This window comes from Panthera tigris, chromosome D4, assembly GCF_018350195.1.
Source record: "Panthera tigris isolate Pti1 chromosome D4, P.tigris_Pti1_mat1.1, whole genome shotgun sequence".
NCBI classification, from domain to species: Eukaryota; Metazoa; Chordata; class Mammalia; order Carnivora; family Felidae; genus Panthera; species Panthera tigris.
The window spans coordinates 40,140,434-40,159,256 of record NC_056672.1 but is presented as its reverse complement, the minus strand read 5'-3'; the positions used below and the strand labels follow the sequence as shown (position 1 = coordinate 40,159,256).

Here is an 18,823-nt window from a genome sequence, read left to right as displayed (position 1 = left end):
AAGCAGAAATTGCCGTAGGTCATTTAAGTAAGATGAGTTTAGGAAGGGAAATAGGTGTTTACAAAATGCACAGAGAGGCTGAAGGAGCAGCTCTAGGCTGAGCCTCCAGGGAATGACCTCCCTCCCATTCAGAGCTGACCTGACTGCTTAGGGGAGGTGCTCCTATTCCCTGGCTGATTCTAGAGCCAGGTGTTCAAGGCACTTTGCAGTAGCTGTCATTCAGGGATCAGGAAGCCAGAATAGAGAAGCTTCCGTTGTCCCTGCTTTTTTATACAGGGAACTGGAAACCGGATGCTGGAGCACTGCTTTTGAAACTACCTCGGCTTCGTCACTCCTGTTTGACAGCAGAAAAGGCCAGAAAGGGGCAGGAAAATGGCCTTAGCCTTTTGGATCTTGTACAGGGGAATCTTAGTGGGTGTAGCTTCATTTTCACCCAGAGTCGGTCCACTTCCTCTGCAGTAAATCTTCAAGGCTTGCAGGAACTCCTGTCTCTGAATTATACTGAAGTTCTTCAAATGTCAGTTATGACTCGAGCAAAACTCTATTACGATTGATTTCTTCTGTTATTTCTAGGTGCTTTTCAGCTTCTTAATTTTGGCAGTTCTTTGTTTTCAGGTTGGCTGCATATGTTTTGCAAGTTTTCAGTACAGATAGCTCTCTCAATTAAAAAAAAGTGATTAAAAAAAAAAGAAGAAGGCGTTAGGGGCGTTAGGGTAGCTCAGTCGGTTGAGCGTCCAACTTCGGCTCAGGTCATGATCTTGCGGTCACTGAGTTCGAGCCCCTCTCAGGCTCTGTGCTGACAGCTCGGAGCCTGGAACCTGCTTGAGATTCTGTGTCTTCCCTCTGTCTCTGCTCTTCCCCCACTGCACTCTGACTCTGTCTCTCAAAAATGAATAAACGTTAAAAAATTTTTTTAAAAAGAAATAAAGAGACTTAGTCTTAGAGTTTAGACGTCTGTTACTGTGATATAAATGCTGATGGTCTTTTCAGTTCCCCTCCGAGTATTTAGAGCAATGAGTAAATGGCTAAGAATTGGTAATGAAACGGCTTCAGGTGGCAGCAAATGAAGCAGACCTTTAATATTCTCATTGTAATAAAGCCAATTTTGTAACGTACATTGGTGTGTAAGTCACTGGCTACATACCTCATTTTTGTTAGGAGAATCAGAACAATGATTGCATCTTACTGCTAAAATTTTGATGTGCCTTAATCTTGTAAAATTCCTTGGCAAAACAGAATTCTCATAATAAGCAAGTTCTAGGTATTAGATAGGTATAGGGGATAAAGAGTGAGAAATTTAAAAGTTGCCCAGGCCAAATTGGGGACGATTTAAGCCAGTAGTGTGTGTAGGCATTTTATTTTTATTTTTAAAAAATGTGTTTGTTCTTGAACGAGGGAGAGTGAGTAGGGGAAGGGCAGAGAGAGAGAGAGAGAGAGAGAGAGAATCCCAAGCAGACTTTGCATTGTCAGTGTGGAGCCTGATGCAGGGCTTGAACTTATGCACTGTGCCATCATGCCCTGAGCCAAAACCAAGAATCGGACGCTTGACCGACTAAGCTACCCAGGCGCCCCTGTGTATAGGCATTTTAAATAACGGGACTCCTTGAGCCTATATTGATGATAACTAGATAGATAAATGGGGATATGGGAGGACTTTCACTGTCAGTAAAAGGAGGGAGTGCTGGAGTTGGAAAATCAGTCTTTAGCTATCATTAGTAAACATGGAGTCAGGCAGCTATCACCAGTGTGCTAAATCTAGGGGCAAATTTGGATGGGGGGCATATTTACATGATCTTACACTGTCTTACCACAAACTCCTTATTAATTGCAAGACAAAAATAATAAGCATGTAGTGGAGAAATCAGACAACACCTTGGCCAGGTGATCCAAATTACTGTCACTAGTGGGGGCAGATGAATATGTGTGCCTCCAGACACAAATGACCTGACAAGGACACAGTGTCCCTTGTGTAGTAGCCTAACCTGTATCTATCTAATCATGAGGAAACATCAGAGAAACTTTAAATAAGGAAGGTTCTATTTACAAAAAAAGGAGGGGAGTGCTGTGCTCTCTAAAAATGTCAATGTCATAAAAGACAAAGAAAGGTTGTGAAAATGTTCTAGATTAAAGGAGGTGAAGGAGACATGGCAGCTAGATAGATCTGCACTGCAAGGGAAAAAATGTCAAAAAGGAGAATTGTTGGGTCAACTGACACAATTGGAATATGGACAGTAGTTTTAGGTAGTTAAATTTATTGAAGTGCATGACTGTACCGTGGTTTCATAAGAGACTATCCTTATTTTTAAGAAATACACACTAAAGTATTTACAGCAAAGGGGCCACAATATATGTAATTTAGTCTCAAATGGTTCAGAAAAAAATCAGTGGCTAGGTACCTAGGTAGAAAAGATGGACAAGGGAGGTAGAAGGGAGAGGGGAGAGCAGATTATAAAGGAAATGGGGCAAAATGTTAATAATAGATGAATCTGAATAAAGGGCACACAGGTGTTCTTTTTACCGTTCTTATTCTGGTAACTTCTTTAAGTTTAAAATTATTTCTGAATAAAGAATTAAAAAAAAAATGTTGTTTAGGGACTGAAAGTGCTGCTTACTTATCCTGGGCATGGAAGCATGTAGGTTATAAAACAAATTAGTTGAAATGTCATGTTACTTTACCTTGCAGGAGTTTTTTTCTAGGAATGTTGAATCTGCTTATCTCAAAGTAATACTTTAAGCTTTTTAAAATTGTTCTGATTGTTCATTTTTTACATTATATAGATAATACATAAAAGCATTCTTGTTGTAAAAGATCTAAGTGATGCAAAAGTCAAAGCGTGATCTTTCCATTGACCATTCCCTGCTTTCTCCTTCTCAGAGGAAATCAGCATTGAGTTTTTATGAATATATTCCCTATGTCTTTCCAAGGACTAGGCTTTTCATTTAATATTTCGTTTTTTAAATGTTTTATTTATTTTTGAGAGAGTGAGAGAGCGCATGCAAGCGAACACGAGTGGGGGAGGGGCAGAGAAAGAGGGAGACAGAATCCGAAGCAGGCTCCAGGCTCTGAGCTGTCAGCACAGAGCCCGATGCAGGGCTTGAACTCATCAACTGCGAGAGCATGACCTGAGCCGAAGTCGGACCCTTTCCCGACTGAGCCACCCAGGCACCCCTTCATTTAATATTTCTTAGAGATATTTCCATGGTTTGTTTTATTCTTTATATAATGACTGAAGATAATTGGGTAATGTAATGGTGCTGTAATTTATTTTACTATTTCTGTGTAGAAGATCATTTAGGTAGTGTCTAACTTTTTCCCAATATAATATGTTCCATAACAGATGGATTCTTGTGTGTGTGTATGAATGTTCTAATAGCATAGATTCCTACAAGTAGTATTGCTATCCATGTATATGCATTTAAGTTTTAAAATAGATACTGTAAGACTGACTTCTATATAGACTGTAGCAAAGGTATGTGTTTGCTTTCCAGCATCTCTCTGTCAAGTGTGGATATTATGAGTCTTGTATATTCTTGTCAATCATATGGGCATACTGCTACTACTTTTTAGGTGCACATTTCCAAGTTTATTGGCTATTGGATTTCTTCTTCACTGAACAGTACTTTTCACACCCTTTATTGAGTGTTTTGGTTGTTTGTCTCTCATTGACTTGTAAGAGAGTTCTTTACGTATTATGAATAATACTTTTTTGTCTGGTAAAGGTGCCTTAAATATTTTTTCCTAGCCATATGCTTGTCTTGGAAACTTAGAAACTTTATATAGCCCTTTTACTTTTTTCTTTATGATTTCTGGGTTTTTGTCTTAGAAAGATTGTCCTTGTTTCAAGATTAAAAAAAAATATTCTTCATTTATCTTGTGTGTGTGTGTGTGTGTGTGTGTGTGTGTGTGTGTACTTAATCTATATAGAAATTTGTATATGGGTTTAATTTTATTTTTGTCCTAAGAGATAACCAATTTCCTTAGCATCGCTTATTATAATTCATCACTTATATATAATTCTTCTTTCTTCAATTGAAAGATTTAACTGAATCATAAAATAAATATGTATATATATGTGTGTGTATATATACATATATACATATATATATGTATGTATATGTATATGTACATATACATATATCTTCCTGTGCCAACTCCACAGCTTTAATTTGGCAAGGAAAATTCTGTTTTCCTTTCAGATAAATTTGAAACCACTTGTAAGATTACTGGGCATGATGGATAGGAGCTCAGGCTATGGAGTCAGGTAGGCCTGTGTGTAAACCATTTATTAGCTCTGGGATGATAATTACACCTCTTTTAGAGAAACACTGTCTGGTTTATATGAGACAATATATTAAGATGCAAAGCGTAACACTTGGTGTATAAACATGCGAAATATTTTATATATTCTCATAGTGACATTTGATGTGTTCAGTAACTGTAAGATAGCTTATTAATCAGAATAACCTTTACTTTGACTTAAGAAACTAGTGCGTGCGCGCGCACACACACACACACACACACACACTCACAGGTGAGCAAAATTTCTATCTACAGTGATGCTTGAAGTGTAAACACATGCGTTTGTGCATTCCTGGACCACTCATTTGTTTCTTTATTCTTTCAAGTAGTAGTTTCGACACAGTTGCCATGTGTATGCCTTGTGCCTGGTTGGTATTATGGATATGCCTCACAGAACCTGTGGCCTGGAGGGAACTCAGACACAAAACAAACGACCATGTACCTAAGTTTGCAAGTGAGATCTATGGTGTGGAAAGAAGTTGTATCTCCATAGCTTTGTTTCGGTTTGATGAGGGTCATTTTGTCAAATAGCTCAGTTTGTGGAATTTGCAAAATTTGTTTCTCAAGGAGTTTTAAAGGTTTTAATGACAGTGCATAAAATCACAGATTCTGAAGTTGAACTTTGTGGGTTCAGATCCCAGTTCTGTCAGGTCCATGCTTTGTGACCCTGAGCAAGTTATTTAACCTCTCTGTGTCCCAGTTTCATCATCTGTAAAGTGGAGATCACACTAAGCCACTTCAGAGGGCTGCTAAGAAGAACAAATGAGTTAATACATGTAAAAGCATTTAGAGCAGCGCCTGGTACAATGAAGAGTGCTGCAGAACTGACACCATTATTATGATAGCTTTATGATATCAGCATCCACATTTCAACACTTCGTATGGAAATTTTTTATATTAGGTCGTTCTCCAAATCTTTAAAGAACCAACTTTATGGAGGTATAATTTGCATGCACTAAGATGCATCCATACTAAATGTACAGGGTAAATTTCATAATTGTGTACACCCATTTAACCACCACTATAATTGAGGTCTTGAACATTTGCATCAGCCCCAAATGCCTCTGCTCCCTGGTACTCCTTTGCAGTTATTTCAGATTCTTTTTAATGCATTAGTTTTACCAGATTTTTAGTATTTTCCTTTTACATGTTTAGGATTTTAAATTAAAAAAAATTTTTTTTGATGTGTAATGTATATTACATTCAAGATGCTATTTAAATGATCTGTACTAATTCATTCTGGCAGCCTCTCCTTTCTGCTAGTTTTGAGTAAGTTTGCATATTTAATTGTTTCTTGTTAGAAGCCAAAATGTCAGCATTTCACTTATGATGGGATCGATTCAGTTATTGTCTTAGAATGTGAAGTTTATTTCTCGACATTACACAAATGTGCAGGTAGGCATTTAGCTTCTTGCTGAAAATTTCTTGCTGTTGAGAGGGAAATGTTGGTGGGAGTGAAGGAGAATTTAGTCCAATTTAGTCCAGTTCTCCAATTTAGAGAAGTGAATATATTGGAGTTTTAGCCTCGTCTCCCTTAGAATGTCCCAAGAGAACAGATTAACAGTTTTCAGCATCTCTGCTTTGCTAGCCCCTATAATTCTCATGAGGGTAGATACCCGCAGAGGGAAGGTGCTGTCTGAGTGGTCCAGTATTTGGTCACGTATAACTTTTCCCTGCAGTAATAACAACAAAAGTAATAATTTAACGAGAGCTGGCATTACCAAGTACTTATGGACAAGACACCAAGCTAAACTTTACATACAGCTTATGTAATTCTTTCAACCCCACATGTTTGGTATTATTGCTATTCCCATTTTACAATGATGAATATGAATCTTAGTGAATCTAAGTCGCTCCCTTATGGCCACACATAGTTAATAAGTGATGGACTCTGTACAGCTCATATTCTTAGCATTACTTCCCTCTTCAATTTGAAGCTTAAGGCTTTGGGTTTTGGTAAATTACCCCTACCATTTTATAGATTTTTCACATCGGTGTCTTACTCTACCTTCAAAATATCCAATGGGACAGGTAAGGAAATTTGATGTTTCATCCAGTTGTGTAAATATAGGCAAACTTTTTTTGGTGAAAGGCCAGATAGTATTTTCAGCTTTGTAGATCATTTGGTTTCACTTGCAACTATTCAGCTGTGAAGTTGTAACAGGAAAGCAGCCATACACAATATGTAAATGATTGAGTGTGGTAGCGTTCAAATAAAACTTTATTTACAAAAATAGGCGGCAGGCTGGATTTGGTGCATGGGTTTGCTGTGGTGGCCTGATCTGTTTGGGGACACCAGGACATGTCAGCCAGAGGGAGGTAGAACCAGGTTTCTTCGTGCCAAGGGTTGTGCTACCCAACTGCCCTGGCTGCAGCAAACCGTGCCACTCACCAGTGCCTTTAGGAGATACAAGTCCCAACGATAATAGCGGTTATGACTAATATTTTGTATGCAGTCATTGTTGTACATGCTTTCGCTGTGTCATTTAATCCACGGACAATCCAGTGAGGTGGGAAACTGAGGCACAAAGAAGGACGATAGCTTGCCCAAGGCCTCAAAGCTAGTGTGTGGAGAAAGCGGGATTTGAACCTCTTGAGCTCAAGTACTCCTTCCTCCTCTCTCATGAATTTTGGGTTTTCTTAGTTTGAGGGCTCCTTTGAAGCCTTACTCTTCAGGAGCTGCCTCTTCTGAGTACTTATCTTAAGTGACAAGATTCTGTGGCCTACTTTAAGGCATTTTACGTAAAAAAAATTTTTAATCTTTTTTAAAATATTTATTTTTGAGAGCGAGACAGAGCATGAGTGGGAGAGGGGCAGAGAGAGAGGGAGACACAGAATCTGAAGGAGGCTCCAGGCTCTGAGCTGTCATGTCAGCACAGGGCCCTGTGTGGGGCTCGAACTCAGGAGGTGTGAGATCATGACCTGAGCTGAAGTTGTACATTTAACTGACTGAGCCCCCCGGGTGCCCCTTAAGGCATCTACTTTGGAGCAGAGCTACACAGGAGATGCTAACTCTGCCATAGCTGGGAAATTTGGGGGTCCAGCAAGATGATGTAAGTGGTTTCATTTGGCTCATCCGTAGGCTGCCCTTGAGACTTTTCAGCTGTAGAAACACTTTAATGATAAGAAAAAACATTGTTTATTATGGTCTGTGATCTCGGTTAAATCTCACAACAGTGCTATAAGTGAAGTGGTATTATAACGATTGTACAGATGGAAAAACTGAGGCTTAGCTATGGGATATTGGGTACATTAATTAAATCTCTTGGTCTTAGTTTCCTCATTTGGATGTAGTAATAGTCTTATTTCACAGGGTTGTTATGAAGATTAAATGAGCTAATGCACATCAAGGATTTAGATCAGTGCTTGGCACTCGGTGTTGTTACGAGAACACAGTAGAGGTGAACTGCTCACTTTTTATGATTGTCTGTAAATTAGAAATAAGCATCCAAGAGCCCAGTGTGGTGCCTGGATGTTGTTGGTAAATGGAATTGACGGTTATTTCTTCATAGGAAGAAGCTGTGGTTTCTGTGTCCCTTTTAATTTTAAAGTACCTCTGCTAGTGATGGTCTCAAAATGAGACAGTTGAAAATGTCAAAACTCAGCCTTTTGGTTCTGTTTGCTGCTGTTTGTTTTGTGTAAAATTATTCCTTTGCACAAATCGCATGTCCTAAATATTATCCTGTTGACAGTAGATCCGGTGGGGTTTGCACCAGAGGACTGGAGCGCTTGACATGTTAAGTGGTTGGCAAGGTTCCTTTTACAGCCATAAAAATAGTAGCTGAGTAGACGGTGTACAGGCGAGTAAAATAATTTCCTCATTTATGTTAAATAAATTTAATAATACACAGTTGTGAAAAACATATTTTGCTTATGTCCTCTTAATTGCACACGTACACCACTCCTCTATGAGAGTCTATCCAAAGTCATGTGTACTCTGTCATATACTGGTAATTTACAGGATTTGTTCAGTGTAAATTTTGACTATATACACAGTTTTCCCCTTGAATGCTCACCTTAGAGTTTAACCCCTGTCTTAGCTGTAACTCAGCTCCATAGTTCTAACAAAATGCAGAAAAGGAACTTCTTTTCCCCCTTCATAAGGTTAGCTCTTTCTGTTTTGTTTTGTTTTGTTTTTTTGGTAACACCCTCCTCCATGTGTTGGAAAACTAGAGCCATGCTGTCCAGTTCAGTAGTTGTTTGTGAGAGTGACATCTGGTGGTTTCTTTTTAATTCTCATCATGGTTTCTGTGTGCTTGGCTAGAAGTCCTTAGAAATTCCAGAGAATCATTGTGTGAGCCGCTTTGCTTGATACTTAACACACTAACTAGCTATTGAGTTAGTGCCACTGATTCGGCTCAAACTTTGAAAAGCCCGGCATTCCTTTTAGATGCAGTCTCTCTGACTGCCAGCCTTCCCTGAGGGATTTTATTTTAGCATGTATAATGGATGAACAGCTGCCTTATTGGGGAAGGTTTCTGTTTAATTCACAGAAGCTAAGATTTTGAGTAAGGGATGATATCTGTGCCATCATCTCTGCCTTACTCATGAGGAAGCTTGAACCCTGAGAGGTTGGGTGTATTGGCCGAAGTCACACTGTGTTGGCCAAGGTCACTCTGCTCCCCAGTGAGCTGAGGTCCTGAGCTCTGTGCCCTTAAGTTATGTTAATCATGTTGGGTAACACACTGAATTACTGAATTAAGAAGGATCTGGGCATCAAAGGAGATGAGGTGAAGGCATTTTAAGATGGGAGAAGTAAAGGCAGTTAACGTTTTTGAGCACCTATTTGCTATAGATATTCCCAGATACATTTTTTTTGTCTCTCTTCCAAAAGAGGGTACAGAATCTTTAGCGTGACAGGGTTATCGAGGAAATCCAGGGAGGGATCCCAGTCTGTCTCTATGAGTCTGCTGATTGATTCCATATCTGAGAATTTAGTATCCTGTGGCATTGTATTTATTGATTCTGTGTTGAGTCGGACCTGTACGTGCATTATCTCGCTAGCATCCTTGAAACAGTTCCGGGCAGGTGATTGGAATCCCCATTCTACAGGTGGGGAAGTGAAAGGATTGACAGGGTGAGAACAGGCCCAAATGTAACTTCCAGGCCTAAATGTGTGTTTTCCACCTTACTGTGGTGGAAATGTACTACATTGCCCCTGTGATGCTTGAGTGAATGATTGAATAAAACCTTACTCATCGGCATGTAAGAGTTGTTAAGTGAAAATGTGCTTAATTTATTTTTGTGTTCCAAGTAATTCTTCCTATGGAATTGTTACTCTATATCCCAGTTTTCACCATCAGATCTGTGATTTTTGGTAAATGTGAAACTTAAAAAAAAAAGGACAGAACTTGTGGGGTAGTATCAGAGTACTTTTTTGGCATGAGAGGAATGGAGAGCCATATTAATTGACCATATTTACTGTACTCAGTGTGAGATTATTTTCAATGTCAGGTGACAAATGTGTAAAAAAAAAAACTTTTAAGGCCCAACTTTTTTTCTTCTGGCAGCTGATTTATTGTTTGTATTATTAAAAATTTTAAAAACTCTATTTTTGAATAATCTTTGAAAACCTACAATTTTTACTTTGTGTATCCCCCCAAATCAAGTTTTACAAACCTTCTGGGCAGGTTCAGAAGGTGAACTCTCTCGTGTTGTTGTTGTTGTTGTTGTTTTTTAATCTGTTCTATTGGAGAATTATGTTCATAGTCTGGTCTTCTGAAACCATGGGTAGGTCACATTTTGTTCGCTGCAAAGGCCAGGTGGGAACTTGGAATATGAGTGTGTGTATGGGCCCCAATTGCTTTCCTTCTCTTTGATGAAGAGCCCTGTGGGTCAGATGAGGTTTCACAGAGAACTTGCTTTGATGTTAATCCTCTAATGCGAGTGTGAGTGGTGTTTGCGCCCTTCGTACCCAGTAAATGGGATGCTGAAGCTGGGCTTTACATTTGGCTTCAGAGGGTTTCAGGGCATCGCCGCTCCCTCACACAATATGAAATTTTAAAAAATGTAGCCTTGCATATAAAACACAGCTGGCGGTAACCCTCAGAATCCAATGGGGGAGTTTAAATGCTCTGGCAGGCTATGGGCTCCTCTTTGAGCCTGACAAAGGTAAGGAGAGAAATGGATAGCAAGTGTGAGCAGAATGAAAAATTATTGCTGGGAGATGAGCCCAGGGTTTATATGTTTTTTAAAAAAGGTCTTTGCCCAGCCTTTCTTCTAAAAGTCACCTCATTAACACACCAAAAAGATGTTTTTTTTAGTGAATTAACCCTAATTTAGAAAAATCAATGCTTTGTTGATGTTATAGTGGGCAATGATGTCACTTAAGTTTATGTATTTCTCATATGATTCCTGTAGCAATGTGCCCCTTCTCCTTTCATGTGTGAAAAGATGTACATCTAGTACCTGAGAAATCCTGGTACACCACTACGATAATGATAAATTCTAACATCTGATGTCAGTCCTGTGTCCCATTTTGAACATCTTGTTTTTTAATTAAGTTAAATTAAATTCTATTTTAATCAGAGTATAGTTTACATACAGTATTATATTAGTTTTAGGTGTACAATATAGTGATTCAACAACCATTTTGAATATCTTAATTATCTTCATACTCATTTTGAATATCATTCAGGGGTGCATGTCAGGCCCAGGAATGTTTGCGGTCCTTGGGATCCCAATATCTGTGGCTATAAATCCCCGCCCTAGTCCCGGGGGAGGTTGGGGCATCCTTTTCATGTCTCATCTCCCTGGGAATGGTCCAGATGTGCCTTAGAGCCAGGGGCAGAATCTGTGACCTGTCAGAGTTGTTGGCAGCTCTGGGGTTCTTTGAGTCCATGGTACCAAACACACAGCTTCATTGGTCAATAGAAGGGAACATTGGGTGAAAGCTCCAGTGAGGAGGGTCTGGTGTTATGGGGTGGGGGGTGAGGGGCTCCCACTGAGGAGGAAGGTGTCTACAGAGCCCCATCAAACCTTGTCATCCCTCTCTGAAGAACAGCAGCTCGATGAGAACATGGTAACATCAGCTCACAGACCGGTGAAGTCATCCGTATGAGAGACGGAAAAATGGTGGAAGAGGCAGAGGAGGAGGAAGAGGTAAGGGAGAGAGGGAGAGACCTAGAGAAGTGACTCAGCCTTTTGGATTTGTGGTATCTAGTTTTCATTTCCATCATGTTTCTTCCTACTTCTTGCAGTAATAGTTGCCACGCACTCCTTTTCACACTGCAAAATGAAGTAAAATTCAGATGGAGAGTCTTGAAAGGTTGTAAATCCGTTTGGTCTCTTTGGAAGTTAGTATAGAGTATTTACATTACTACTTTTAATAGCTTATTTGGCCGTGCCCCACTAGGGATAAACAGAATGTAAACGTTTTCATTAGTATCTTCATTATTTAAGATTCTTAAATGGACATTTGTTAAGAACTTGCTGCTACTTACATGCACTTGGATGCATTTTTGCTACCCAGAATATGACAAATATAACAAATTAAGATGAAAATTGCTTAAAAAGCCTTAGTAGTTGATGTAGCACCCCCAGCAACCCCCTCCACACCCTCCGCCCCCCAAACCCTCTGTTCCCATGACCAGGGTTCTCCATCTGAGGACAGGGGGAAAGTTTCAGGCTCCCCACCTAGCAGGAGCAGGCCCGGGAGTGCTAGCCTTGCCTCCAGAAGGCCCTCCAGGGAATCCTTCATGTACAGAGTCAGTCCATTTGCTGAATTGCAAAATGAAACCGCTCAAGGTAAGGACCTTTCCTCTCCAGACAAGGGTACTCAGCCAGCCAGTCAGCCAACGGTTATTTGCTAAGAGTCAGTGAAGTGCAAAGTACCGTGCTAGGTTCTAAAGTGGATTTAAAAGCAGTATGATGGCCCTTGACTCCAGCCAGGGAGGCAAGATAGGCTCTGGGAAGAGCCAGGTACCGTGCTGAGGCAATGTGTGATCAGGAGCCAGGTGTGGCTCACGTTAAGTGTTTGTTACACTACACCCAAGGGTAATTGCTCCTTAAGGTTCGCCCAGCGTGGCCATGGGGGAGGCAAATGAGGTAGCCTTCAAGGAAGAAACTAAACACAGGCGCTTTCTGTGAGCACATCATGTTTGTCAGCGGGGTGATCTTTCCTCTCTTAACTGTCATTAAACTTGAAGGACTCTGGATGCTTCCCTGACTGTATGTGTTTCAGCTGGGGTCCACCTCCTGAGCCTACCCAGGCCTGGGAAGTTTAAGGGAAACAGCTTGTGGTGATCACTGGGGGAATAAGAACCAGCTCTGGAGAAGCACTGGGAAGTTGGTGAGTGGAGAATCAAAGAGACTACAGGTAGAGCGGTCTCATTGCACTCGGTGGAGAATATACGCGAGCGTACTTAGTGCTGGGTGGGAGGCCGTTGATGATAAGCAGTCTGTGCAGACCTAGTGCCGGACCTGGGATCTAGATGGGAGTCCACGGAGGAAAGGAGCTCCGTGGCAGCAGAGGCAGCAGAGGGACAGAATTTGAACCGGATGTCGGGACCTAGAGAGAAAGAAGGAAAAAGAAGCCATTGGCCCCTGGGTATGTGCTGCGGGAGGTACGGGAGACTTCTCTGACTTCTATCTTCTCCCCCATGGAATCCACATCAGTTCCCCCAAGGATCTGGGAGACCATATTTGCAGGTACCTAGGGAGAGAGTGTGTTGTCAGTGTTCACGTCAAAGTATAATTTCCACAAATTACAAGTATAATTCCCAGAATGATATAAAATGAACATGTCAAAAGTTTTATTTGACCCATCCGTGGAGGAAACCACTGGGATGGTAAACTGATTAAAAGAATATTTGTGGAACTGGGTATTTATAAAGCAATGTTAGATTAAGATTACTAGGTTATACATAAAACTGGGTAGTATCCTACAGGGTAGTAAAACTATAGTCTTTAAGGTTTTACTACCACTCAGAAATCTAGAAGTTAACATGTAACTTCATGGTATTTGAGTTCTAATCAGATAGTAAATAGCAAAGTCAAACGCAAGTATATTCTTCTAGAGAATGAGCTAATCCCTGGGAGGGCCTGCTCAACCATGCTGCTGTATGACCTTGAGAAGATATGCTGTCCCCTCCTCTCCCACCCCCTTGCAACTTCTGCCCGGGTGCCTTAATATCAAGTTGTGGATGGTTTTAACAGTAAAGAAATACTTTGGAGTTAAAGATCTGAGCTTGAATCCCAATTCCTTTACTTACCAGCTGTGTCATATGGGTCAGGTAATTACCTATGATTTACCCCGATTTACTTGATGTAAATTGGGAGGAGCAAGTGAGATAACTTTTGTAAAATGCCTGGCACATGATATGTGCTCAATCTTGGTTCTCTTTACCCTTCCTCTTTTCCAAATGAAAACATTTCACCTTTTGTCCGGCCTTCATAGACCTCGCTCTCTCTCCCTCTCCCTCTCTCCCTCTCTCCCTCTCCCTCTCTCCCTCTCCCTCTCTCCCTGTCTTTCCTCTAGTTTATTAGAATAATACTCTAGAACTCTGGTGCATTTTCTCCATTCCTAATAGAGATAGTCTATTCAATTTTCATTATTCATCTAAATGGAAAAAAAATAGAAATTTACGTTCTTTTTTTCTTTTTTTTTAATTAAAAAAATTTCCACAGCTTCTGGGGTGCCTGGGTGGGGCAGTTGGCTAAGTGTCCGACTCTTGATTTCAGGTCAGGTCACGATCTCAGTTTGTGAGTTCGAGCCCCACATCGGCCTCTGCACTGATGGTGCAGATCCTCCTTGGGATTCTGTCTCTCCTTCTCTCTGCCCCTCCCCTGCTTGTGCTCTCTCACACACATGTTTTCTCTCTCTCCCTCTCTGTCTCAAATAAACGTAAATTTCCACAGCTTCTGTGTTGAGATGTAGTTAACATTTAGCATTTTGTCAGTTTAAAGTGTACAATGCAGTGATGTGATATATGTACATTTGTGAAATGATTACCATAATAATAACGCATCCACCACCTCACCGAGTTATGCTTTTCTCTGTGCTGGTGAGAACTTTTAAGATCTATTCTCCTAGCAACTTCCAGATACACAAGGCAGTATCGTTAACTATGGCCCCATGTTGTACAGCGTCATTTAGAGAACGCTCTGCTTATGACAAAATGGAGAGATGTTACTTAAGTGAAGATGATTTCTTGTGTGAGATTCTTATTTTTTCTTCTTCTGAGGGAGTATTTCTTGCATAAGACTAAAAGCCTCGTCTCCTTTTAAATTGAGAGCTGGCTCCCTGAGTTGTCCTTCCTTAAGGGAACTCGGGAAGTCTTTCAGTGTGTGCTGCGTGCCCTGCTTTGGGTTGAGGTTCACGAGCAGGGGACAGTACGCGGTAGCCTTCCAGGCGTGTGATCTCTGCATTCCCCCTTCCTTGGTCAAAATCGGCCCGGGTGGGGTTGACCACACCAGACGGACTGTGAGCTGGTATCTGGTACAGGCAGTGGACCATCACAGCCGGATTGGTGTTCCTGGAGAGCAGAGTTTCTCCCTTCTTCACGGTCTCTTGATGATAAACGGTGTGCTGACAGGTGAGACGTTGTGCTGTGATTCAAAATGACAACATCTGTGATACCAACAGCCTCCACAGACTTTTGATTTGGAGAAAGGAGTCTGCTTCTAAATGGGGATTTTTTAATGGAGGCCAGAGAAGCATCTTTTTACTTTTGGCTTAGGTGCCTTTGCTTCAGGACTAGTTCATTTCTCTTCTGGTAGTTAATTGATGAGCTTCCGCTTTTGCTCCAGGAGAGTGTGGTTAAGTTTGACTTGCCGTTGACTCTACCTCCCTCCCAGTGTGGATTAGCGGGTTGGGGAATCCAGAGTCTGACCTTCTGCCACTACTTGCAACGTTGCATCTTCTTAGTATTTACACGTTTTTTCCCCCCCCTTTCCTGCCTAAATGTAGAGCTCAGGTAGCCCTCTTTCCTCATTTCTGCATCAGAGCTCTAAATGAGGTGATGTGATCAGTGCCTTGACAGTCCGAACTCCGTTTACGCACTCGTTAGGCAACATGTATTTGTTGAGCAGCTACTGTGCCCAGCCCTGGTGATTTTTCTGTAGACGTGATAAATAAGAACCTGCCCTGATGGAGGCAGCCTGTAACCAAGTAAGTAAACAAAATGATCGCAGATTATGATAAATGTAATGAGTGAAATAAATCAGATGATGAGAAACTATGAGCTGCTATTCTTAGTAATTTTAATCAGGGTCATTAGAGACAGTCTCTTTGTGAGCTGAAAACTGAAGGATGGGAATGCGTCAGCCACGGGAAGAGTCGAGCAAAGAGCCTTCTGGGAAGGAGAGAGCAATGAAGAGAGATGTAGGAGGGGTTTGGCTTGTTCAAGGACCACAAAGACAGGCCTGCACATGAAATGGAGGGAGCCAGGGTGCAGGTGGGTAGAGAGGTGGCCAGAGGGAGGTAGAGTTGCTCAAGGCTCTGTTGATCATGGGAAGGAGTTTGGTTGATTCTAAGTACAATAAAGCTTGTAAAAAGGTCTACGACAGTGGGATGGCAAGAGCTTATTAAAGGAAGAGAAAGAAAAGAATATAGTTGTGTGGAGGCTCGATTGGAGGGTATCAAGTGTAGGAGTGGGGAGACCAGTGAAGTCCTTGTGCTCGGATTATGGTGATGGTGGCGTGGATGCAGGGAGAAAGATGCTTTGACAATTGGACTAGATGGGCCCCTGGGTGGCTCAGTCCGTTAAACATGCGACCCTTGATTTTGGCTCAGGTCATGATCTCACGGTTCATGAGATTGAGCCCCAAGTCAGGCTCTGTGCTGACAGTGTGGAGCCTGCTTGGGATTCTCTCTCTTCCTCTCTCTCTCTGCCCCTCCATGGCTTGCTCTCTCTCTCAGAATAAATAAGTAAACTTAAAAAAGAAAATTGGACTGGGTTATGTTGGGTCCCACGTATTTGGATGAGGAGCCTGGTTTGATTTTTGTAAGCTTTATATGTATGTACATTTGTGAGTGGATGTGTATTTGTGAGTGTGTGTGTATGACTGAGTTTATGAGTGTGTTAGTGTGTATGAGTGTGAGGTGTGTGTGTGTGTGTGTACACACCTGCACTTGGGTTTTTCTCCTGTTGTAGCTTTTGAACGGGCAGACCAGTGGCATGAAGGAAAGGGCTGTCTTTTGTGGACACATTAACTGGGGGAGAAAAGGTGATGGCAGGAAGACCAGCTAGAAGGTTCATGAAGCTAGATGTGAAAGGAAGGTCCGGGGGATGCTAACAGCCACGGAGCAAGAAAAGACGAAATTGGGCAAGTCCAGTTTGTTTTATTCTGCATGTGGTATGAATGAGACTGAGGAAGGAGACACAACGCTGTTAAAGAAATCACACTCTTCAAACTGGTCCCATTTGATTGCTAGTTTTACTAGTCTTAATTATTTAAAAAAAAGATTAACCCTCACCTAAATTCAGTTGCTTGATTTCTCTAGAAGACAGTCCCTTAGTGGGAGTTGAGTGACTCTACTGCATCCCATCCCAGCCACCCGCCGCCCCTGCATATACACACATAGTCTTGATTCTTGAGAAACTCACTGTATTTTTTGTTCCCCTCCAGGACATCTTTGAAGATGCATTGGAAACCATCTCTATGTAAGTAGTAACACAATAAGAAGTATGTAGTAAATAAAACTGGACGGTTTTCTTATATAAAATGTAAATATTTCATCCTGACTTTTTTGGGGGAGTTGTGACTACTGCCAGAAAGAAATACTTCTCTGTAATTCAAGAGTTAGGATGTATTTATTAATACGTAAGAAAGGATCTGTCTAGGGGCGCCTGGGTGGCTCAGTCAGTTAAGTGCCTGACTTCGGCTCAGGTCATGATCTCACAGTTCGTGATTTCAAGCCCCACATCGGGCTCTGTACTGACAGCTCAGAGCCTGGAGCCTGCTTTGGAGTCTGTGTCTCCCTCTCTGTCTCTCTGACCCGCCCCAGCTCACACTGTCTGTCTCTCTCTCTCTCAAAAATAAATAAACATTAAAAAAAACAAAAAAGGATCTGTCTAAAGTTACTAGCAAGTATATTTTTGAGTATTATTTCTTATAACCTTAATTAAACTAAAATAAAAAATTGTTTTCCAAAAAATTTAATTTTGTTTATACCTAACCTTTTATATCTTGCCCATATTTTTTTTACACGAGTAACCTCATATTGCAGAATTTTGCTTTTGGTTTGCACTTAATTTTATTGCAAGCATTTCCTGTGAGTTTACATAGTTTTTGTAATGATTTTATATGCTATCCTATTAGATCAAGTGGAACACCACAATTACTCATTTCTCCACTGTTAGACATTTAGATTATTAACCAATTTAAAAACTTAAAACTAGGTAATGAATATTTTCATGTATTTCGCTTTGTCATATTGTTGAATTACCTCCAAAGAATCTGTGAAGATGAACTTCACAGATCTAGGATTACTGGATTACAAGGGATGGAGATTTTTATTGCTCTTTATACAATATATTTCAAATTGCCTTTCTGCATTAACCAGCTCAGGCCACCGTAACAAAGCGACACAGACTGGGTGGCTTACACAATAGAAATGTATTTTCTCATAGCTCTGGAGGCTGGAAGTCTGAGCTCAGGGTGCCGACACAGTCAGGTTCCAGTGAGAACACTCCTCCTGGCTCGTAGGTGGCTGCTTTCTCTTGATGTCTTCACACAACAGACAGACAGACAGACAGACAGACATCTCCTATATAGGTACTAATCCCATCACGAGAGTACTGCTCTCAGGACCCTGTATACACCTAATTATCTCCCATAGGCCTCATCTGCAAACACCATCACGTTGGAGGTAAGGGCTTCAACAGCTGTATTTGGGGGACGCAGTTTAGTCCGTAGCACTTTCAAAAGGGTTTTATCAGTTTATGTGGCCACCAATACTGTGTAAGTGAAGCGGTTTCTTTTGACTAGACTTTCCATAGAGCATCACCACCACTGGGTACTGTTTGAAATGGTTTTGTTAGTCAGATAGTATCTAACAGCTTATGTTTTTAAACTTTTTCTTTAGTGCTCGCTTCGGCAGCACATATACTAAACTTTATTACCATTGTTCACGTTGCAGTTCCTTTTATATGAATTCTAGTTTTCTTTCACATGCTTAACTTTTTTTTCTCACTGTTTCTCGTATGTAACTTATGACCTGTAAAACATATATACTCTTTAATTTTCTGTTATATTTGCTTCAGATATCTCCCCAGTTGTTTTTTCTTTATGTTAGTTAAACATTTTTTATGTTGTCCAAATGTTTTAATGTTTATACTATTGAATGTTTGTTTATGTGGTTTAAAAAGAAAAAGACTGACTTGTGATTAGGACTGAAAAAAAATAACCTCTTTATTTTGGAACAATTACTGTGAAGACGGTACAGAGAATATTTGAAAATGACTTGAATTGTTAATGTATATTGCAAATTCTAGAGCAACCACTAAAAAAAAAAAGAGATATATGTAAGAAAGGAGATAAAATGAAATTATATAAAATAATTAAAATCACAGAAGGCAG

At 40.7% G+C, this 18,823-nt stretch overlaps 1 protein-coding gene across 1 annotated transcript in view; it reads left to right on the top strand.

Annotated features, from left to right (window-relative positions):
• TTC39B (tetratricopeptide repeat domain 39B) overlaps positions 1 to 18,823 on the top strand; it is a 123,143-nt gene that overhangs the window by 15,953 nt on the left and 88,367 nt on the right. The window contains 1 exon segment of the mRNA XM_042964232.1: positions 16,871 to 16,905. Coding sequence (XP_042820166.1) covers positions 16,871 to 16,905 — 35 coding nt within the window.